The sequence below is a fragment of the Haliotis cracherodii genome, unplaced genomic scaffold, assembly GCF_022045235.1.
Source record: "Haliotis cracherodii isolate W230 unplaced genomic scaffold, xgHalCrac1.p SCAF_5, whole genome shotgun sequence".
NCBI classification, from domain to species: domain Eukaryota; kingdom Metazoa; phylum Mollusca; class Gastropoda; order Lepetellida; family Haliotidae; genus Haliotis; species Haliotis cracherodii.
Window position 1 is genome coordinate 19,961,179 of NW_027266308.1, and position 22,943 is coordinate 19,984,121.

A 22,943-nucleotide genomic window follows, 5' to 3' on the forward strand; every position below is an offset into this window, starting at 1 on the left:
TGGTTATATATTTTTAAAAACATATCCCCGCAGTGAAAGCATTTTGGGTTTCTGGATGTGTTGGTGATAAGATGAAGATTGAATTGGATCATTTCTGTGTTTTATAGCTTGATATTAAAAATAAACATTTGAGTTTTTTAGACCGTAAATTACAAAGCACACTATATTAAAACGTCGAAATCTGGGAGAAGGGCAGAAATCCTGGAACATATAACACGTCCTACATGAGCAAAACTGTTTCCATTTTACTATGAAAACATTACTCTATATTAAAAACGTTGATAAAATATCATAGATGATTTGATTACTAAACAAAATGTCATACATTTTAGATGTGCGGTCGTTTTCGCTGTTTTGGCATGGGTACCATTTGTGCAGCTATATAAAATGCATGATCTCTGATCAAACAAAAACAGGAACATTCATCAATTTGCAGTTGCAGTCTCACGTTTACATCTCAACATTCAATACGACCCGTGAAGATCCGGGGTAAATTAGGTCTTCAGCAGCCCATGCTTGCTGTAAAAAGCGACCGTGCTTGTCGCAGGAGGCGACTAACAGGATCGGATGGTCCCCTCGCTGAGTTGGTTGATGCACGTCATCGTATCCTAATTGCGTGGATCGATGCTCATGATGTTAATCACTGGATTGTCTGGTCCAGACTTGATTATTTACAGACCGCCGTCATATAGCTGGAATATTGCTGAGTGCAGCGTTAAACAACAAATAAACAAACAAACAACATTCAAGACCCATGAAACACGCGCTCTTCTAAAGCTAAAATAATGTTCTTGGGATTTAACTTAACCATTCTCGCAAATACAACAAGAAGTGTGCTGCGGAAAAGCTCCTTCCCAGTGCGTGACACCTTCGTTACCGAACTAGTCTGGTTCTGTTCGTGCTGAAGGCAGGGCAAGAGTGTACTGGTTCCCGGATCTTCCGCTTGGTGTCTCTATGCGTGCTTAGACTGGAACGTACATCATAGAGAGCTCAGTGAACTGGTTATCGCTGTGAGAGTGTGAAGAAGGTGTCACGCGCTGGAAAGGAGCTTGGCTCATTGAAAAGCTCCTCACAGCGATAGCCCGTTCGGTGCTCTCTGGAGCTTGGCGCATAGAAACTAAAGGGAGGTCACTCTCAATATTATTGTAAAACGCACGACTGTGTAAAGGTTTGAGTCAACGATTACTTTCTTACTTTTGCTTTTACTAAATGGAGACAGACACCCATGAAACCAAAAGACCAAAAGCTGGTGTGTATACTTTTAAAAAATAAGGTGTAGATGCACATATATGTTGACATTACTAATCCCGACCTGTCTCCACCAATAACAGCTGGTTAAAGGGGCACTGATCTAAAGCAATTCCCCGGGACTGGTTGTTGCATTTGTTATTGTTTTTTCCAAGTGAGTACCCGGATGTATAGCAGAAATCTAGACTAGTTCGCGAACTCTGCTGCGCCATTCGTAAGCGCATTTTATGGGTAGTCACTTTTATGGGTAGTCATAAGGGCGTAAGGTCACATTGATCAACAAAATGAAATACAGTTTTCGAGATAATAAGGAAATGTAGGTATCTTTGTGGGTAGCATCGGTAATGGTGACCAAGTTTTGATAAGTCACTTGCTTGGTAATTTTGCGATTTTCGTTTGCACTATTTTGACTTCCAACAAAAAGTAAATATTTCACCTGAGCATTGCTTTTTTTTATAGATCTAGTGTGTATATTTTTTTACTGTCAAAAAACATTTTCAAATTTATTAAACGCCCAAATATTCAGTTATTTTACAAAGTGCCTGAAAAACATTTCCATCTGTATTATTATGATAACAAATTCCAAACAGTTTGATGTTTAATGTCATCACCAAGAGACTGAAAATGTTACTTTGAAAAGTACATTTCTAAGTTGTTTGGCTTCTAATCCTACATAATAATCCGTTGTGATGTTTTTAGGCCCTTTTGCTCGTCTTAATCAATTTTAGTCAATCTGGACAGATTTTTCTGTCAAAATGACTGAAATATTTACACCTTTTATAAATTGCCTGAGAGAATCACATTTTACAAATTGACAGTAATATATACACGATTACAAAGGAAAAGACTTGTGAAAACAAAGTCTATCGCGCATAGAAGAATTTCCCAACCAAGACGTAGAGGAACAAGAACGAATCGGTTCAATGCAACAGCAAATAAAGGAAAACAAAATGCAAATACAATAATTACAACCTACCAAATTTATGTGTATAATTTTAGGCAGCTTCCTTGTTCGAGGAATGTATCCATGAATATCCACACGAAGGAACAATATCCCACTCGTCTGCAGCTGTACAAAGAAACTTATTCGATGTCACGTGTCGCTGTAACAATCAAATATTTTAAAAGATATATATCGTTTCGGGATATTATAACCCGTGTTCGTTTCTCAACTGATCACTTAGATTGTTTCAGGTGTTTCACATAGGTGTCAAGTCTCAAGGGTCGGCTGAGAAAGCCCACGTGACAACTATTTTCATAAAGTCCACGGTTCCTAAAATATCCATTGAGTGATAGATAACAATGAGCAATCAATCAACGTTTAATCAGTTAACCCTTTGAACAAGGTATGTTGTTTTTACATCGGCACTTCACGCCATTATATGAGTGTATTCCATTTGTCTTAGTAAATCTAGACATGTAAACACTCACTTTTGACATATCCACTGCGCAAGATAACAGTGATTAATCAATCAATGTATTTTCTGTTAATCCTTTGATGACTAGGAACGATCCGATGATTTACAAAAAAAGTAAATCAACTGATCATTCACCTTTTGCTGGGCTGCCACATGCATATTACTTAACACACATTTCACCTCACTTCAAACCTGGATTTAAATTGAATAATTACCCCAGACACAATAAATACCAAATGAGAACCTTTGTCAGGTAATCGAAGTGGTGCTACCACTAATTGTACCTGTAATAAATTCATTAACTGAGCATCAAGTGAGTGACGACAAATACACAAGCATAGGGTTTTAAAAGAAAACGTGGATGACAACAAGGGAGTAGTAATCGTATTATCGATGCAATCTGAAATCCGAAGATGCTTTCACTGCATGGATGCTTTTTTATTATTATTAAACTATAACCATCTGGGGTATTTCCAAATGACGACATCCGATGAGCTCCACCGTTCTTTTTGTCTGTTTGTTTAGGTTGAAGACATGCGCCCTCTGTCGAAATCTTTATAGATCACAGTTAACCAATCAGTGTTCAAAAATGCGTAAAACAAATATTGCCTCCAGCCTCCAAGTTTATTTAGCTGTCCTTGCAGACGGTATCCCAGTCTCTGGTCACGTTCAGTTGTGTTACGTATCACTCACGGGGAAAAAAACAATAACAAAGGCAACAACCAGTCGGGGGAATTGCCCCTTTAAAGTTGCGTTTCAGTCCATATTCGACATTGCCAAATTTGTACGAAGTGTTGCTATACATGTTTCAGAACCATAAAAACAGAACAGGCGTTTATTCAAGTCAAACCTTCAGGGTTTCACCTATGAAAATAATGGATATATTTTTTAGAGTTGCAACCAATTTGGGACATTTTATTCCAAAGGCTAATTACTACGTAACCATGACATGTATTGAATCACATCATTGCTGGGGCAGTTGCATGGGTATTCTAATGGTTAAAGTGTTTGCTCCTCATGCCGAAGACCCTGGTTCGATTCCCCACACGGGTACAATGTGTGAAGTCCTTCCTGGTGTACCCAGCCATGATATTGCTGGAATATTGCTAAGATCAGCATAAAAATGTACTCACTCACTCACTCACTCACTTGCCATTTCTTTTAGATGCTTATCCCCATTTTAATTCCCACTGTATTGTACATTGGCTGTCAGCCATACTGTTGCTAGTATTGATGACTTAATCCGTGTCAAATGACCTTGGTCCAGAAATGAAAATGAGAAGAGAAGGTCCAGCTAGGGTTAGGCTTGGTGATATCACTGTGTGCTGACCTGGCACATAGTGCTTCTTGTATATATATGGACCAGTACAAAGTAAACTTGCATATACTATATACTACAAGCCATCGACTCCATATTGTCACTTCCTACAGGCCTCTAAGTTGCGACTAATTTGGTTGCCATAGCGATTGAAATTTCCCTAGGCAACCAATATAACTTAAGCAATCGGCACTTTGCTACTTGGAAAAATCAAGTCAGCAACCTGATATCACTAACTGCATTATATTAGAGACAGAAATACCATACATTAATAACTACTGATTACTGAACTAAAATATCATTTAAAAAAATCTAAAAATCATCATGGGAATTGTCAGGTAAGTATATGAAAATTGCAACTCATTTGGTTGCCACGGCGATTGATATTTCCATTTGGCAACCAATATTGTTTAATATTGGAAAAATCAAGCTGGTGACCTGATGTCACTCACTGCATAATAAAAGAAATTATAAAAATCTAAAAATCATCATGGGAATTGTGAGGTAAAAAATAATTAATGATAAATCAATAATCTAGTCAAGTATTTACAACAACATAATTAACAACGAAGCTTGTCACACCAAAGGCAGGAATCTCTATTGCTGCAGTTAGGCAGATTAGATATGCTTTGACAGTATTATGCATTACTGACTATTATCTTGAAGTTTGGTTCCTTAAGTATTTACATGGCTTCTTGAATTTGACATTGTCTCGCTGAAAACAGTTGTCAGGGCCCAATGGCTCTTTGGGGACAAAATATACTTTGAGGCCCATGCGTTCTGAGAACCATATGCTGAGCCCTTCACATATAGGAATATGCAAATAATCATGAGCAACTTCATGTGTGTGCGTGGTTAGAATCATAAGCAAGTTGGCAGCCATGAATGTTATTTACTTCTGGTCTAAAAGATAATTGTAACTGAAAATTACATTCTGCAGATTGAAACAATGAAAACAATTTGATTACAGTTCCTGCATCCTGGGGTACTTTTGATAAAAATATGTTGGGTCATATATGGCTAATATAAAGTATAAGACAGTGTTTTTGAAATAAAGTAGGTCAAGGGGTTGTTGTCCAAACTTCAATGTTAAAGCTTAAAGATGAAGCATGTTGACTGTTGAGGTGGTTCCCAGATTCAAATACTACAGGAGCTAATCTAATGAAGCCCACTGTACATGTTTCCAGAGCCTGATTCTGATTCATTGGAGCAGCCAGAAGCTGTCTTGGAGGATAGGTACACAGACCCCACAAGTCTAGGTGAGTCTCAACCAGCACCCTACTCTGTCACACCACACTCTGCTGTGTACACAGACCCCACAAGTCTAGGTGAGTCTCAACCAGCACCCACTCTGTCACACCAATCTCTGCTGTGTATGCAGACCCCACAAGTCTAGGTGAGTCTCAACCAGCACCCACTCTGTCACACCAATCTCTGCTGTGTACACAGACCCCACAAGTCTAGGTGAGTCTCAACCAGCACCCACTCTGTCACACCAATCTCTGCTGTGTACACAGACCCCACAAGTCTAGGTGAGTCTCAACCAGCACCCACTCTGTCACACCAATCTCTGCTGTGTATGCAGACCCCACAAGTCTAGGTGAGTCTCAACCAGCACCCACTCTGTCACACCAATCTCTGCTGTGTACACAGACCCCACAAGTCTAGGTGAGTCTCAACCAGCACCCACTCTGTCACACCAATCTCTGCTGTGTACACAGACCCCACAAGTCTAGGTGAGTCTCAACCAGCACCCACTCTGTCACACCAATCTCTGCTGTGTATGCAGACCCCACAAGTCTAGGTGAGTCTCAACCAGCACCCACTCTGTCACACCAATCTCTGCTGTGTACACAGACCCCACAAGTCTAGGTGAGTCTCAACCAGCACCCACTCTGTCACACCAATCTCTGCTGTGTATGCAGACCCCACAAGTCTAGGTGAGTCTCAACCAGCACCCACTCTGTCACACCAATCTCTGCTGTGTACACAGACCCCACAAGTCTAGGTGAGTCTCAACCAGCACCCACTCTGTCACACCAATCTCTGCTGTGTACATTGACCCCACAAGTCAAGGCTGCCAACTGTTGTACTGGCTGCCTACTGTTGAACTGGCTGCCTACTGTTGTACTCAGTGTCTACTGTTGTACTGGGTGTCTACTGTTGTACTGGGTGTCTACTGTTGTACTGGGTGTCTACTGTTGTACTGGGTGTCTACTGTTGTACTGGGTGTCTACTGTTGTACTGGCTGCCTACTGTTGTAGTCAGTGTCTACTGTTGTACTGGGTGTCTACTGTTGTACTGGCTGCCTACTGTTGTACTCAGTGTCTACTGTTGTACTGGCTGCCTACTGTTGTACTGGGTGTCTACTGTTGTACTGGGTGTCTACTGTTGTACTGGCTGCCAACTGTTGTACTGGGTGTCTACTGTTGTACTGGCTGCCAACTTTTGTACTCAGTGTCTACTGTTGTACTCGCTGCCTACTGTTGTACTGGGTGCCTACTGTTGTACTGGGTGCCAACTGTTGTACTGGCTGCCAACTTTTGTACTCAGTGTCTACTGTTGTACTCAGTGTTTACTGTTGTACTCAGTGTCTACTGTTGTACTGGGTGTCTACTGATGTTCTGCGTGCCAACTGTTGTACTGGCTGCCAACTTTTGTACTCAGTGTATACTGTTGTACTGGGTGTCTACTGTTGTACTGGCTGCTAACTATTGTACTGGGTGTCTACTGTTGTACTGGGTGTCTACTGTTGTACTGGGTGTCTACTGTTGTACTGGGTGTCTACTGTTCTATTTGCTGTCTACTGTTGTACTGGCTGCCAACTGTTGTACTGGGTGTCTACTGTTGTACTGGCTGCCAACTGTTGTACTGGGTGTCTACTATTGTACTGGCTGCTAACTGTTGTACTGGGTGTCTACTGTTGTACTGGCTGCTAACTGTTGTACTGGGTGTCTACTGTTGTACTGGGTGTCTACTGTTGTACTAGCTGTCTACTATTGTACTGGGTGTCTACTGTTGTACTGGCTGCCAACTGTTGTACTGGGTGTCTACTGTTGTACTGGCTGCCAACTGTTGTACTGGGTGTCTACTGTTGTACTGGCTGCCAACTGTTGTACTGGGTGTCTACTGTTGTACTAGCTGTCTACTATTGTACTGGCTGCTAACTGTTGTACTGGGTGTCTACTGTTATACTGAGTGTCTACTATTGTACTGGCTGCTAACTGTTGTACTGGGTGTCTACTGTTCTATTGGCTGCCTACTGTTGTATTGGGTGTCTACTGTTGTACTGGCTACCTTTTGTTGTACTGGCTGCTAACTGTTGTACTGGGTGTCTACTGTTGTACTGGCTGCTAACTGTTGTACTGGGTGTCTACTGTTGTACTAGCTGTCTACTATTGTACTGGGTGTCTACTGTTGTACTGGCTGCCAACTGTTGTACTGGGTGTCTACTGTTGTACTGGGTGTCTACTGTTGTACTAGCTGTCTACTGTTGTACTGGCTGCTAACTGTTGTACTGGGTGTCTACTGTTGTACTAGGTGTCTACTATTGTACTGGGTGTCTACTGTTGTACTGGCTGCTAACTGTTGTACTGGCTGCCTACTGTTGTACTGGCTGCCTACTGTTGTACTGGCTACCTACTGTTGAACTGGCTGCCTACTGTTATACTGGGTATCTACTGTTGTACTAGGTGTCTACTATTGTACTGCCTTCCTACTGTGATGTGGCTGTCTACTATTGTACTGGCTGTCTACTATTGTACTGGCTGTCTACTATTGTACTGGCTGTCTACTGTTGTACTGGCTGCTAACTGTTGTACTGGGTGTCTACTGTTGTACTAGGTGTCTACTATTGTACTGGGTGTCTACTGTTGTACTGGCTGCTAACTGTTGTACTGGCTACCTACTGTTGAACTGGCTGCCTACTGTTATACTGGGTATCTACTGTTGTACTAGGTGTCTACTATTGTACTGCCTTCCTACTGTGATGTGGCTGTCTACTTTTGTACTGGCTGTCTACTATTGTACTGGCTCTTTGTTTCAGTTGATGCTTATGCCTGTGTGATTCAAGATAAGAAATTAACAGCCCAAATTGTCAAGTAAGATTTAGCAATTTATCATGGCATTATGAGATTATGTAGATGCAATTTTGATTACTGTCATATTTGTGTATGTGATGTGTGTGATGTGGTGGTGTGGTGGTGTGTGATATGTGTGATGTGGTGATGTGTTCTGTGGTGGGTCATGTGTGTAATGTGGTGGTGTGATGTGTGTGATGTGGTGGTGTGTTCTGTGGTGGGTCATGTGTGTGATGTGGTGGTGTGATGTGGTGGTGTTTGATGTGTGTGATGTGTTGGTATCTGATGTGTGTGATGTGGTGGTTTGATGTGGTGATATGGTGGTGTAATGTGGTGGTGTGTTCTGTGGTGGGTCATGTGTGTGATGTGGTGGTGTGATGTGGTGATGTGTGATCTGTGGTGGTGTCTGATGTGTGTGATGTGTTGGGTTCTGATGTGTGTGATGTGGTGTGTGATGCGGTGTGTGATGTGTTGGTGTCTGATGTGTGTAATGTGGTGGTGTTTGATGTGATGTGTGTGTGATATGGTGGCATGTGATGTGATGGTATTTGATGTGGTGTTTGATGTGTGATGTGATGTGTGATGTAATGTGTGTGATGTGATAGTGTTTGATGGTGGTGTGTGATGTGGTAGTGTTTGATGCGCTGTGTGATGTGTGTGGTGTGTGATGTGGTAGTGTTTGATGCGTTGTGTAATGTGGTGGTGTGTTCTGTGGTGGGTCATGTGTGTAATGTGGTGGTGTGTGGTGTAATGTGATTGTGTGTTCTGTGGTGGGTCATGTGTGTGATGTGGTGGTGTGTTCTGTGGTGGGTCATGTGTGTAATATGGTGGTGTGATGTGGTAGTGTGTTCTGTGGTGGGTCATGTGTGTGATGTGGTGGTGTGTTCTGTGGTGGGTCATATGTGTAATGTGGTGTGATGTGGTGTAATGTGGTGGTGTGTTCTGTGGTGGGTCATGTGTGTGATGTGGTGGTTTGATGTGGTGTGATGTGGTGGTGTGTTCTGTGGTGGGTCATGTGTGTAATGTGGTGTGATGTGGTGTAATGTGATTGTGTGTTCTGTGGTGGGTGATGTGTGTGGTGTGATGTGGTGGTGTATTCTGTGGTGGGTCATGTGTGTGATGTGGTGTGATGTGGTGCAATGTGGTGGTGTGTTCTGTGGTGGGTGATGTGTGTTCTGTGGTGGGTCATGTGTGTGATGTGGTGGTGTGATGTGGTGGGTCATGTGTGTGATGTGGTGCAATGTGGTGGTGTGTTCTGTGGTGGTGTGATGTGGTGGTGTATTCTGTGGTGGGTCATGTGTGTAATGCGGTGGTGTGATGTGGTGTAATGTTGTGGTGTGTTCTGTGGTGGGTCATGTGTGTGTTGTGGTGTGATGTGGTGTAATGTGGTGGTGTGTTCTGGTGGGTCATGTGTGTGATGTGGTGGTGTGATATGGTGTAATGTGGTGGTGTGTTCTATGGTGGGTCATGTGTGTGATGTGGTGGTGTGTTCTGTGGTGGGTCATGTGTGTGATGTAGTGTGATGTGGTGTGTGATGTCTGTGGTGGGTCCTGTGTGCAATGTGGTGTTGTGATATGGTGTAGTGTGGTGGTGTGTTCTGTGGTGGGTCATGTGTGTGATGTGGTGTGATGTAGTGCTGTGATGTGGTGTGTGATGTCTGTGGTGGGTCATGTGTGTAATGTGGTGTGTGATGTCTATGGTGGGTCATGTGTGTGATGTGGTGTGATGTGGTGCAATGTGGTGGTGTGTTCTGTGGTGGGTGATGTGGTGGTGTGATGTGGTGGTTTGTTCTGTGGTGGGTCATGTGTGTAATGTGGTGGTGTGATATGGTGTAATGTGGTGGTGTGTTCTGTGGTGGGTCATGTGTGTGTTTTGGTGGTGTGATATGGTGTAATGTGGTGGTGTGTTCTATGGTGGGTCATGTGTGTGATGTGGTGGTGGGTCATGTGTGTGATGTAGTGTGATATGGTGTGTGATGTCTGTGGTGGGTCATGTGTGTAATGTGGTGGTGTGATATGGTGTAGTGTGGTGGTGTGTTCTGTGGTGGGTCATGTGTGTGATGTGGTGTGATGTAGTGGTGTGATGGTGTGTGTGATGTCTGTGGTGGGTCATGTGTGTAATGTGGTGGTGTGATGTGTAATGTGTTCTGTGGTGGGTCATGTGTGTTCTGTGGTGGGTCATGTGTGTGATGTGGTGGTGTGTTCTGTGGTGGGTCACGTGTGTGATGTGGTGTGTGATGTGGTGGTGTTTGATGTGGTGGTGTGTGATGTGTGTGCTTTGTGATGTGGTGGTGTTTGATGCATTGTGTGATATGGTGGTGTGTGATGTGTGTGATACAGTGGTGTGTGATACGGTGGTGTGTTATGTGGTGTGTGATGTGTTGGTGTGTGATGTGGTGTGTGATGAGAGTGATACGGTGGTGTGTCATGTGGTGATGTGTCTGTGATGTGGTGTGTTATGTGGTGGTGTGTGATGTGATGTGGTGGTGTTTGATGTGATGGTGTGTGTGATATGATGGTGTGTATGTGATGTTTGTGTTGTGATGTATGTTGATGTGGTGGTGTGTGTGATGTGGTGGTGTATCATAAGGTGTGTATTGTGCTGGTCTGTGATGTGTGTGATGTGCCACATTGACTTGCCCACAAGCAAAGCTTCAACCCCTGCAATGTCATAGAGTCTGCCCAGAGCGTGGAAGGTCGCTGGTTCGATCCCTAGCCCCATCATACCAAACAATATTAAAAGATGGTACTTGTTATTAGCCTGCCTGATACTTGGCATTAAGGGGCTAAAACAAGGACTAGATGGCTCGGAGTCAGTATATTGTGTCTCAGTGAGGTATAGATGTTAAACTGCAACATGGTATCTCAGTAGCCTAGCACTATAAAACCAGCTTTAGTCCAGACTAGGTCAAGCAGCCACACATGCATGCACATCACTATGATCTCAGAGGTGGTGGGGTGAAAATTCCATTTCACCTGACCACCTCTGAGATCATGAACAGTTCGTTTTTTATTGATCCTTGTTTTTGAGAATGCTGCAGTGATAATGCAAGGAGGTAATTACGCTTATGTTCATCAGGAAACTGAGCTGCGATCTACCTCTGACGAATTTGATGCATCTCAAGAGAGTCCACAGTCACAGGGCAAAAGGTAGTCAGTTGGTCATGTTTGAAAGAAAGGTTAGAACTTTCCATATGGGTAACAAGAACACCACAGTGAGCATGAAGTTCTTTCTTAACATACTTCATAATTCATAGACTCTCTGTGAAATGGAAAATTTATTAAAGGCACAGGCATTTTTTGTCATCACAAACAGGCAAATATCCCTGATATATAAACCATTGAGAACAAGGTGTTCCAACTCACATATGACTCTTCTCTAGTTCAAAAAACAAAATTAGTGCAAAAATAATCATTTCACTGTTTTAAGTTGTTCAATGAACTATCAGAATGTGGATATAAAGATATGTTTCATGCTTTTATTTGTGTTACGAAAGCATACACAGCTTCATAGTCAATACGTGTTACGTGTTTGTTTTGCATTGTTACTCCATCACCTGTGAGTCCCCACGTCCACTATGGTGCAGCAGTGGCTTGCTGGATTCCTTGTTTGAAAGTAATAACTAGACCGCCCTATGTATTCATGGGTGATGGAGCAGTATATACAAGGCCGTGAAGTGTACACGTGGATATAATTTGGTTTTCTGTAATTCTGTACATTGACATAAAATTTGATATCCTGCAGTTATCTTGGTTATCAAATCCAAGAAAGTTTGCTCTTTGTTCAGATTATGTAAGTTGACGTCTGTTAATGATCTGCCCAGATGCCGCCCAGCTACAGGTGATAATCTGTTCCAAGTCCGCCACAGAAGACTCCAGTGTGGATATCCTGACCTCAATCGTCTCCAAGTTCCCAGCACTGGGCAAGCCAGTCCTCGTCAAGGTGCCACAGAACCCACCGCTGACCCGAAATCAGTACCAAGATGCCAGCAAATACTGGCCTGTTTCTTTTCATGAAGATAAGAGGTACTAATGGAGGAGTATCATGCTGGGGTCACACCAGCCTCTGTAGTATCAGTTTATTATTAACACAGGGGCCATAACTGACTCTAATGAGCATGCTTTACAGTGGTATCGGTAGGTAAGGCCATGCTGATAACAATTCTGTATTACTTGTTGCAAGTACAGCTGTAGTACATATGCTGTTTACATGTATTAATTGTAAGGCAATATCAATCTCTTGCCCATTGTTCATAATACACATGCTGGCTGTGTGTGTGTACCAGGGTGACATCACTGCTGTCGGGCCAGTTCTTCTCCAGCAGTGAAGTGAGGACCATCCACACTCACATGAAGACAGCCCTGCATCTGGCTAAAGTGGCCAGGGAGAAGGGTCAGGTAGGCCTGCAGGGAGGGGACAGGGAGAAGGGTCAGTAGGCCTGCAGGGAGGTGACAGGAAGAAGGGTCAGTAGGCCTGCAGGGAGGGGACAGGGAGAAGGGTCAGTAGGCCTGCAGGGAGGGGACAGGGAGAAGGGTCAGTAGGCCTGCAGGGAGGGGACAGGGAGAAGGGTCAGGTAGGCCTGCAAAGAGGGGAAGGGGAGAAGGGTCAGGTAGGCCTGCAGGGAGGGGAGAGGGAGAAGGGTCAGGTAGACCTGCAGGGATTGACAGGGAGAAGGGTCAGGTAGGCCTGCAGGGAGGGGACAGGGAGAAGGGTCAGGTAGGCCTGCAAAGAGGGAACTGGGAGAAGGGTCAGGTAGGCCTGCAGGGATTGACAGCGAGAAGGGTCAGGTAGGCCTGTAGGGAGGGGACAGAGAGAAGGGCCACATAAGCCTGCAGGGAGGGGACTGGGAGAAGGGTCAGGTAGGCTTGCGGGGATTGACAGGGAGAAGGGTCAGGGCTGCAAGGAGGGGACAGGGAGAGGGGCCACTTAGGACTACAGGGAGGGGACAGGGAGAAGGGCCAGTAGGCCCGCAGGGAGGGAGAAGGGTCAGGTAGGCCTGCAGGGATTGACAGGGAGTAGGGTCATGGCTGCAGGGAGAAGGGTCAGGTAGGCCTGCAGGGAGGGGACAGGGAGAAGGGTCAGGTAGGCCTTCAGGGAGGGGACAGGGAGAAGGGTCAGGTAGGCCTGCAGGGAGGGGACAGGGAGAAGGGTCAGGTAGGCCCGCAGGGAGGGGAAGGGGAGAAGGGTCAGGTAGACCTGCAGGGATTGACAGGGAGAAGGGTCAGGTAGGCCTGCAGGGAGGGGACCGGGAGAAGGGTCAGGTAGGCCAGCAGGGAGGGAGAAGGGTCAGGTAGGCCTGCAGGGATTGACAGGGAGAAGGGTCAGTGCTGCAGGGAGAAGGGTCAGGTAGGCCTGCAAAGAGGGGAAGGGGAGAAGGGTCAGGTAGGCCTGCAGGGATTGACAGGGAGAAGGGTCAGGTAGGCCTGTAGGGAGGGGACAGGGAGAAGGGTCAGGTAGGCTTGCGGGGATTGACAGGGAGAAGGGTCGGGGCTGCAAGGAGGAGACAGGGAGAGGGGCCACTTAGGCCTACAGGGATTGACAGGGAGAAGAGTCAGTGCTGCAGGGAGAAGGGTCAGGCAGGCATGCATGGAAGGAGAAGGGTCAGGTAGGCATGCATGGAGGGAGAAGGGTCAGGTAGGCCTGCAGGGAGAAGGGTCAGGCAGGCATGCATGGAAGGAGAAGGGTCAGGTAGGCATGCATGGAGGGAGAAGGGTCAGGTAGGCCTGCAGGGAGAAGGGCCAGTAGGCCTGCATGGAGGGAGAAGGGTCAGGTGGGCCTGCAGGGAGAAGGGTCAGGAAAGCCTGTTGGGAGAAGGGTCAGGCAGGCATGCATGGAAGGAGAAGGGTCAGGTAGGCATGCATGGAGGGAGAAAGGTCAGGTAGGCCTGCAGGGAGAAGGGTCAGGTAGGTCTGCATGGAGGGAGAAGGGTCAGGTGGGCCTGCAGGGAGAAGTGTCAGGTAGGCCTGCGGGGAGAAGGGTCAGGTAGGCATGCATGGAGGGAGAAGGGTCAGGTGGGCCTGCAGGGAGAAGTGTCAGGTGGGCCTGCGGGGAGAAGGGTCAGGAAAGCCTGTTGGGAGAAGGGTCAGGCAGGCATGCATGGAAGGAGAAGGGTCAGGTAGGTATGCATGGAGGGAGAAGGGTCAGATAGGCCTGCAGGGAGAAGGGTCAGGTAGGTCTGCATGTAGGGAGAAGAGACAGGCAGGCCTGCAGGGAGGGAGAAGGTTCAGGTGGGCCTGCAGGGAGAAGGGTCAGGTAGGCTTGCAGGGAGAAGGGTCAGGAAGGCTTGCAGGGAGGGAGAGGGTCAGGGAGGCCTGCAGGGAGAAGTGTCAGGAAGGCTTGCAGGGAGGGAGAGGGTCAGGTATGCCTGCAGGGAGAAGGGTCAGGAAGGCTTGCAGGGAGGGAGAGGGTCAGGGAGGCCTGCAGGGAGGGAGAGGGTCAGGGAGGCCTGCAGGGAGGGAGAGGGTCAGGTAGGCTTGCAGGGAGCAGGCCAGGTAGGCTTGCAAGGAGGAAACGTGCACTAGAACTATTGCATTTATGGTCACTTAGGAACTGCTACCAATTTAAAAGAGGTATTTAATAGACTATTTTTTCATATTTTGATATTGTCTGCTTTAAATAAGTCAGCAAGTTAATTTGCCTGTGAATAAATTGAATTATCTGAACACATCCTCTATATCTCCAGGGCTAGCATTTCGGTAAACCTACACCAACCCCCTGATCCATTCCCCTGGATCTTGCGATCGCAAATTACCCGCCCTTGATTTTCATTAAAATCTTACTACCAATCAAACGTTGACATGAGGGAAAGGAAAAGATGCTTACTTGTATGACCTAGAAACCAAAGCCACTGCCAGTTTTCATGAACATGAAAACATTTATTTACCTCAGAAAGATTTTTAGGGCTTTCCTTTGCATGTTAGTGAGTTTTTCAATGTTGAATTTCTCTCAAACTCGACTTGTTGTTGATATTGCCAACCCAAGATTGAGACTGGTTTGTTACTCGCATTATTAGACCTAGTGTTGTAGCCAATGAAATTGGCAAATGGAAATCAAGGACAAGTAATTTGCGATTTGGTAGAACTACGAGAATGGATTAGTCTAGGTTTACCGAAATGCTAATCCTGGAGATGAGGATGATGAGAACAAGGAATGTGTAATTGATGGATATCTTCCTGAGGCAAGGCGTTATCTGACTATAAAGGTCCAGTTTCCACCCTTGAGGAACTAGACTGGAATTCTCGAGTTGCTGGACTAACAAGTCTATGCATAGTCTACTCAAAATCGCGCAACAAACTAGACATCCAGTTTCACCATGCAGATTTCAGTCGACTTCAGGATTTGCATAGCATGTGTACCATCAACCGGGCGTTGACATATTTTTCAAATCTTTTCAGCTTATAATCAAGGTGCTCAAGTGATTTGATTCTCTTCGTGGCATAAGACATGTTTTATTACAATATATATCTTTATTATCTTTAATTGAAGCAAATGCAAGTGACATGAGAGATGGAATCTGATTTGTCAATAGGAGGGACATTGAAGAGACATCATTCGTAATTGCCACTGGTGGCACTATAATCATGCCTGGAATACCAGCCTAGTTTGGCACGGGTGAAAAATGGACTTTTATAGTCTGTTAATGCGTTTTCCTTTTGAAGATGCGTGCTGTACTAATGAAATGATTACTGTCTTTCTTGATCTAAGGCTGCTGTAGGTGCTGTAGTGGTGGATCCATCCACCAACACTGTCATGGCCTCTGCACATGACCTAAGACGAGAACTCAATTCACTCCAGCATGCTGTCATGGTGGCAGTGGACCTGGTTGCCCATGGACAAGGAGGCGGGATGTGGGATACACATGGTATGTATACCAGGTGCACACCTGACAGGGATGTGGAGTACACAGGGTATGTACACCAGGTGGTCTGCTGACAGGGATGTGGGATATACAGGGTATGTACACCAGGTGGTCTGCTGACAGGGATGTGGGATATACAGGGTATATACGCCAGGTAGTCTGCTGACTGGGAGGTGGGATATACAGGGTATGTGCACTAGGTGGTCTGCTGACTGGGAGATGGATATACAGGGTATGTGCACTAGGTGGTCTGCTGACAGGGAGGTGGGATATACAGGGTATGTACACCAGGTGGTCTGCTGACAGGGAGGTGGGATATACAGGGTATGTACACCAGGTGGTCTGCTGACAGGGAGGTGGGATATACAGGGTATGTGCACCAGGTGGTTTGCTGACTGGGAGATGGATATACAGGGTATGTACACCAGGTGGTCTGCTGACAGGGAGGTGGGATATACAGGGTATGTGCACCAGGTGGTCTGCTGACAGGGAGGTGGGATATACAGGGTATGTACACCAGGTGGTCTGCTGACAGGGAGGTGGGATATACAGGGTATGTACACCAGGTGGTCTGCTGACAGGGAGGTGGGATATACAGGGTATGTGCACCAGGTGGTTTGCTGACTGGGAGATGGATATACAGGGTATGTACACCAGGTGGTCTGCTGACAGGGAGGTGGGATATACAGGGTATGTACACCAGGTGGTCTGCTGACTGGGAGATGGATATACAGGGTATGTACACCAGGTGGTCTGCTGACAGGGAGGTGGGATATACAGGGTATGTACACCAGGTGGTTTGCTGACAGGGAGGTGGGATATACATGGTATGTACACCAGGTGGTCTGCTGACAGGGAGGTGGGATATACAGGGTATGTGCACTAGGTAGTCTGCTGACTGGGAGATGGATATACAGGGTATGTACACCAGGTGGTCTGCTGACAGGGAGGTGGGATATACAGGGTATGTACACCAGGTGGTCTGCTGACAGGGAGGTGGGATATACAGGGTATGTACACCAGGTGGTTTGCTGACAGGGAGGTGGGATATACAGGGTATGTACACCAGGTGGTCTGCTGACAGGGAGGTGGGATATACAGGGTATGTACACCAGGTGGTCTGCTGACAGGGAGGAGGGATATACAGGGTATGTACACCAGGTGGTTTGCTGACAGGGAGGTGGGATATACAGGGTATGTACACCAGGTGGTTTGCTGACAGGGAGGTGGGATATACAGGGTATGTACACCAGGTGGTCTGCTGACAGGGAGGTGGGATATACAGGGTATGTACACCAGGTTGTCTGCTGACAGGGAGGTGGGATATACAGGGTATGTACGCCAGGTAGTCTGCTGACGGAGGTGGGATATACAGGGTATGCACACCAGGTAGTCTGCTGACGGAGGTGGGATATACAGGGTATGTATAGTTGGTGGTCCACATACAGGGAGGTAGAATGTGGGGTGAATATAATATGATCTGATTGTTGTCATAGTTTAAAGTTTTGACCTTGCACTTTGGTCTGAAACTTCTTATGGTCCTTCCTCGAACATTTTGTTTCAAAATGTCATGAAGTTTGGAATATGTGTAGTTGCTAGTGGGGTCCAGTATATACGTTCCTTTGTCGCTCTTTTGACCACGCCTTATTTCACAACAATTATACATTTTGATCTTTATTTGACCTTTGCATTTTAGACTATGCTCTTAAGTTATCTCACAGTACATTATCTAACACTGTAAACTTCATCTCCATTGAAAAACACTTGACCAGTGAAGCTTAAACTTCACATGTTTGATGACATTTGAATTTGTTGAAGAGAAATAAGGCCCAGAGTTGAATCTTTATATAAAGGAAATGTAACTGTTGTGCATTGTTGAAAAAAAGCAAATTCATTCTTGCAGATTTAGAAAGATTGTTGAAAATTAGTTACTGGTTTCATATGTATTAATACTTTTGACCTGAGTATTTATGCAGAAAATATTTGAAAAGCAATGCTGACAAGAACTTTTGTTAAGTGTCCACCTTTGAGCTGTTGACTACATATCCAGGTGAGCTACAGTGATGTGACACTTTGTTTCAATTTCAGACAATGATTTGAAATACCGCTCTACACCAGATACTGCCACACATCCTTCAACAGATGGCAGCACCAAAACTGGACCATACCTCTGTACTGGATATGATCTTTATGTGACCAGTGAACCCTGTATTATGTAGGTCCTTTCTAGACTTTCTTCACTCCATCTTAATTAACATGTCACCAACACTTCAATTTACAATAGCATAACTGTGAGTAGTCTCAGGGACAATAGACACCTTGCTCCTGTGTGCATTATCTTAGTGTATGTTTTCTGTGCAGGTGTGCTATGTCTCTGGTCCATTCCCGCATTGGCCGTGTGTTCTACAACTGTCCACATCCAGAAGGAGCTCTTGGCACCCTCTACAAGCTGCATGTTCAGCCTGGACTCAACCATCATTATCAGGTGTTTCGAGTGGTACTGCAAACACAGTTTCCCAACCAAGACCAACACAGGTGACACAGGACATCCTACAGCATATGGCACAGGTGACACAGGACATCCTACAGCATATGGCACAGGTGACACAGGACATCCTGCAGCATGTGGCACAGGTGACACAGGACATCCTACAGCATGTGGCACAGGTGACACAGGACATCCTACAGCATGTGGCACAGGTGACACAGGACATCCTACAGCATGTGGCACAGGTGACACAGGACATCCTACAGCATGTGGCACAGGTGATGCAGGACATCCTACAGCATGTGGCACAGGTGATGCAGGACATCCTACAGCATGTGGCACAGGTGATACAGGACATCCTACAGCATGTGGCACAGGTGACACAGGACATCCTACAGCATGTGGCTCAGGTGACACAGGACATCCTACTGCATGTGGCACAGGTGATACAGGACATCCTACAGCATGTGGCACAGGTGACACAGGACATCCTACAGCATGTGGCTCAGGTGACACAGGGCATCCTACAGCATGTGGCACAGGTGATACAGGACAACCTACAGCATGTGGCACAGGTTACACAGGACATCCTACAGCATGTGGCACAGGCTAGACCATCACAGGTGATACAGGACATCCTACACCATGTGGCACAGGTGACACAGGACATCCTACAGCATGTGTCACAGGTAAGACCATCACAGGCGATACAGGACATCCTACAGCATGTGTCACAGGCAAGACCATCACAGGTGATACAGGACATCCTACAGCATGTGTCACTGGCAAGACCATCACAGGTGATACAGGACATCCTACAGCATGTGTCACAGCAGTTTCATGGCACAGTTATTTTTGGCCCCTTATAGCAAACAAAGGACGTAAGGATGCATATTTCTTGAATTTTCTTGCACAGATTGTCAAACCAGCCAGTACATGATTAAACAAATGATCCCTCACATCCTGTGTTTCTCATAATTACATATTGTCACTTAGTGTCAAAATCTCTATCATACCCAATTTTAAAATATATTACTACATAATAGCCTCCCTATTGAGACTGGCAGCTGGCATGGTATCTCTAGGAAGGACAGAACATGTACAGTATGTAATTCCCTAGCAAAAGCAGATGAATTTCATTTCATTTTTCGATGCCAAGCTCTCAAAGAATACAGAAAACTTTACATCAAAAACAATTATTTAATTTGGCCTGATATGATATGGTTGCAACGCCTCTTCAAAGAAAGTAATATTTTAACAATATTCATATATATTGTATTTACAAACCTTAGAAAAATCTCAACTAAAGAACAGCCATCCTTATGTCCATTTTAGTGACAATTTTGTATTATTTGGTTGCTGTTCTCTTGTATTACCAGTGGTGGTTTAATGGAGAAATAAAAGTTAGAAGTTTGAATTGTCTAATTCGTGTAAGTTGACTAACCTCCCACATCTGATCAAGTTCTGGACATAATGTGGAGTAGTCCCGACATACACTAGCCAGTCTATTCTGTTAGATAAACACACTACTCCAACCTCCCTGTCAACTACAACAATAGGATGAATATGTCTTCAGCAACCAATGCTTGCTGTAAAGGGTGACTATGCTTGTCATAAGAGGTGACTAAAGAGATCGGGTGGTCAGGCTTGCTGACTTGGTTGAAGCATGTCATCGCTCCCAATTGTTCAGGTCGATGCTCATGATATGAATCACTGGATTGTCTGGTGCAGACTCAATTATTTACAGACCGCCATCATATAGCTGGAATATTGCTGAGTGCGGTGTTAAACAACAAACAAACCAACATGCGCTGATGATCGAGCACCGAAGCTATATAACATAGATCCAAGAGAACCTTAGTTGAATCCTAGACGATGCCAAATGCCAGTCACAATGTACTTAAACCCTCCAGTGCACCACCATACACATCAGGTTCCTCTGGTGATGCCGTCTCCAGTTTTGGATAGTCCGTTTTCCGTCCACCTTCAACAGGTTACAACAGTCAAACTGTCATGGCATATATTGTCAGGCTCTGATGAATGCAAATCAGCCTTTGTGGTACCTTGCATTACTCATCTTCCCGAGGTTAGAGCGTTAACTGACCATAAAAGTCCAGTTTCCACCCTTGCCAAACTTGCCTGGTATTATGGAGTTACATTTTGGCTGGACTAACGAGTCTATGCATAGTCCAATCAAAATCGTGCAACAATATTGAAATCCGGTTCGTAAACTGTCATGCCGATTTCAGTCGATTGCAGGATTTGCAAATCATGTGCATCGCTAACTCGTTGCCAGCCGATATTTTCCAAATCTTTCATGCTTTTAATCAAGGTGCTCACGTGATTTGATGCATTTCGTGATGTAAGACCTGTTTTATCACAATTTGTATCCTGATTGTCGATGAGATCGTCCTGACTGGGCGCCGCCATTTCGTGTGAAGCAAATGCAAGTGATACTAGAGGTGGAATATGATTGGTCCATAGGAGAGGCTTAGAAGGGACATAACTGGCAATAGCCACTGGTGGTGCTACGATTGAGCCCTGTAATTCCAGCCTAGTTCGGCATGGGTGGAAACTGGAATTTTTCGAGTCAGTTAACTCTCTTGCCTCGGAAACATGAGCATTACTGTCCACAGGAGAAACTGTTAAAATTTGGAGCACATTTAAATTTACAACAACCGGCAGAACTTTTAAATGCCTCAGTCACTAGAACTGCAAATGTAGAAGTGCCATCATGAATTTCAGAACTCATCCAAATAGATTTTTTTTATCATAGCAACATAACCGAGGCATCTGATTATTAGCCCTATTTAAAATTATACTACATGAGATTATACTACATGGAGTGCTCTTCATGAAATTAGGCGTCACCTTGATGATGTACTGTTGATAATCTTGGGTTTGTCCACTATTCCGCCTGAAGTGCTATCCCAAGCTGTCAATATCCCAATTCATCAATATGCATAATATAAAGACATGTCCGTTCTTAAAAGTATCTTTAAAGGTAACAGTGTTTCACCACAAAACTAAACTGTCTGCATACTCACAATTCAAGCATATATTGAAGGATAATCCACTAAAGACTTACACATGCTTCACCTAGTGTGGTGACTGATCCAGATCACCTTCATGCCTTATACTTTCCAATGTTATGATAAATTAAAGACATCAATGTATCATCAAATGTGTTTGCAGCTATAGACTAGTATTATATCTATCTATATATACCACTTTATGATGTCACATTACATTGCATTTAAAGAAAACTGGTCCGTTAAAGTCAAACCCTTTCACTGTATTTTCTCAAAAAAATCTCTGTCACGTGTTTGCTCCATGCTTTCTAAAACATCTAAAATTTCACACATGTATCATCAAAAGTGTTTGCATCTATAGATCTACCTAAATACCACTTTATAGTGGTATAGCATGGTATGTGGTCTCTGGTAGACCTCAACGATAGCTACACTCAAATAATTAGTATATTACGCAGGTCTTGAAATAAATGAGAATTCAAGTGACTATGAGCATATGTTACAGAGATATGTAAATATGGTCATCGTTTTCATGAATATCTGCTGATACTCTAGAACAATGATCAACTTTCCTCTTTCCGTTGCAGCCGAAGAGAGGATAATATGTCCCTGTGTTGTCCTTGGAGAGAGTTCCTTGCCACACTGAGATATACTTTTTCATAGTAGTGAGTGAGTGAGTGAGTTGGGTTTAACGCCACTTTTTAACAGTATTACAGTTATATCACGGCGTGTCAGCTTAATGTGGGAGGAAAGCCCGAAGTGATGCAGGTCTTAGACGTTTACCACTTCGGTGAAACCCACGAGCACGGGTATGGTGCTGACAAACCTAGAAACAATTGGGGTGGACTGGGATTCGAACCCACAATCATAGGTTTCTGGCGTGTCCAGGGGACGCAACTCTGCACAGTGAATCGCGGCGCAGACGGCACAGACAACTGGGCCACCCGTGCCCCCCTTTTTCATAGTAGATAACAGTTGATGTCAGATGTTGCTTAATGGCTCGGTAATTGCAGATTGCATGTATGCAAGAACTGCCCCATGTTAAAGGGACAGATGGAATCAGGTTGGAGAAGACGGCAGCTATCCAGCGAGTCCGGGTGGTTACTTATGCTGTAGTATGGGGGTGCTAGCGTAACCCACCTTTGTCTTGAGTGTGAATGCAGAGGGGACGCACTCTTCATGTTCTTGCCATGCTTACCCTCTTCTTGCTCTGCAGGGATGCGGCAAGAAATTGTTCCTGAGCCTTCTCATTCCTTCGACCCGTCAAGATCTGCTAGCCCTAAAAATAAAGGCGACTAAAGGGATCGGGTGGTCAGGCAAATGACATGGTTGATGCAATGTCATCATATCCCAATTGCGTAGATTGGTGCTCACGATGTCAATCACTGGATTGTCTGGTACAGACTGATTATTTGCAGACCGCCGTCGTGTAGCTGGAGTATTGCTTTAAACAACAAACAAACAAAACAACATTTGTATCAAAATAGATAACAATAAAAAGT

At 44.9% G+C, this 22,943-nt stretch overlaps 1 protein-coding gene across 3 annotated transcripts; it reads left to right on the forward strand.

Annotated features, from left to right (window-relative positions):
- Positions 1-846: 846 nt before the first annotated feature.
- LOC139443464 (probable inactive tRNA-specific adenosine deaminase-like protein 3) lies at positions 847-18,467 on the forward strand. 3 transcript variants are annotated; one of them, XM_071224448.1, is made up of 9 exons: positions 847-1,249; positions 5,172-5,243; positions 8,030-8,084; positions 11,142-11,212; positions 11,887-12,088; positions 12,349-12,460; positions 15,768-15,924; positions 18,010-18,136; positions 18,283-18,467. In XM_071224448.1, the coding sequence occupies exons 1-9, from the start codon at positions 1,210-1,212 to the stop codon at positions 18,458-18,460; spliced, it is 1,014 nt and encodes a 337-aa protein (XP_071080549.1). In that variant the 5' UTR covers positions 847-1,209; the 3' UTR covers positions 18,461-18,467. The 3 variants fall into 3 exon arrangements, with proteins under 3 accessions (XP_071080549.1, XP_071080551.1, XP_071080550.1); XM_071224450.1 differs by having other exon boundaries at positions 1,152-1,168; XM_071224449.1 differs by lacking the exons at positions 847-1,249; positions 5,172-5,243 and adding an exon at positions 5,976-5,992.
- Positions 18,468-22,943: the final 4,476 nt, after the last annotated feature.

What these genes read in the sequence shown, in the direction of transcription:
- LOC139443464 (XM_071224448.1), top strand. Translation starts at nt 1,210, where the DNA reads ATGGAGACAGACACCCATGAAACCAAAAGACCAAAAGCTG. An exon ending in CACAGACCCCACAAGTCTAG is followed by an intron (nt 5,244 to 8,029) that starts GTGAGTCTCAAC and finishes TCTTTGTTTCAG; the next exon opens with TTGATGCTTATGCCTGTGTG. An exon ending in TCTTTTCATGAAGATAAGAG is followed by an intron (nt 12,089 to 12,348) that starts GTACTAATGGAG and finishes TGTGTGTACCAG; the next exon opens with GGTGACATCACTGCTGTCGG.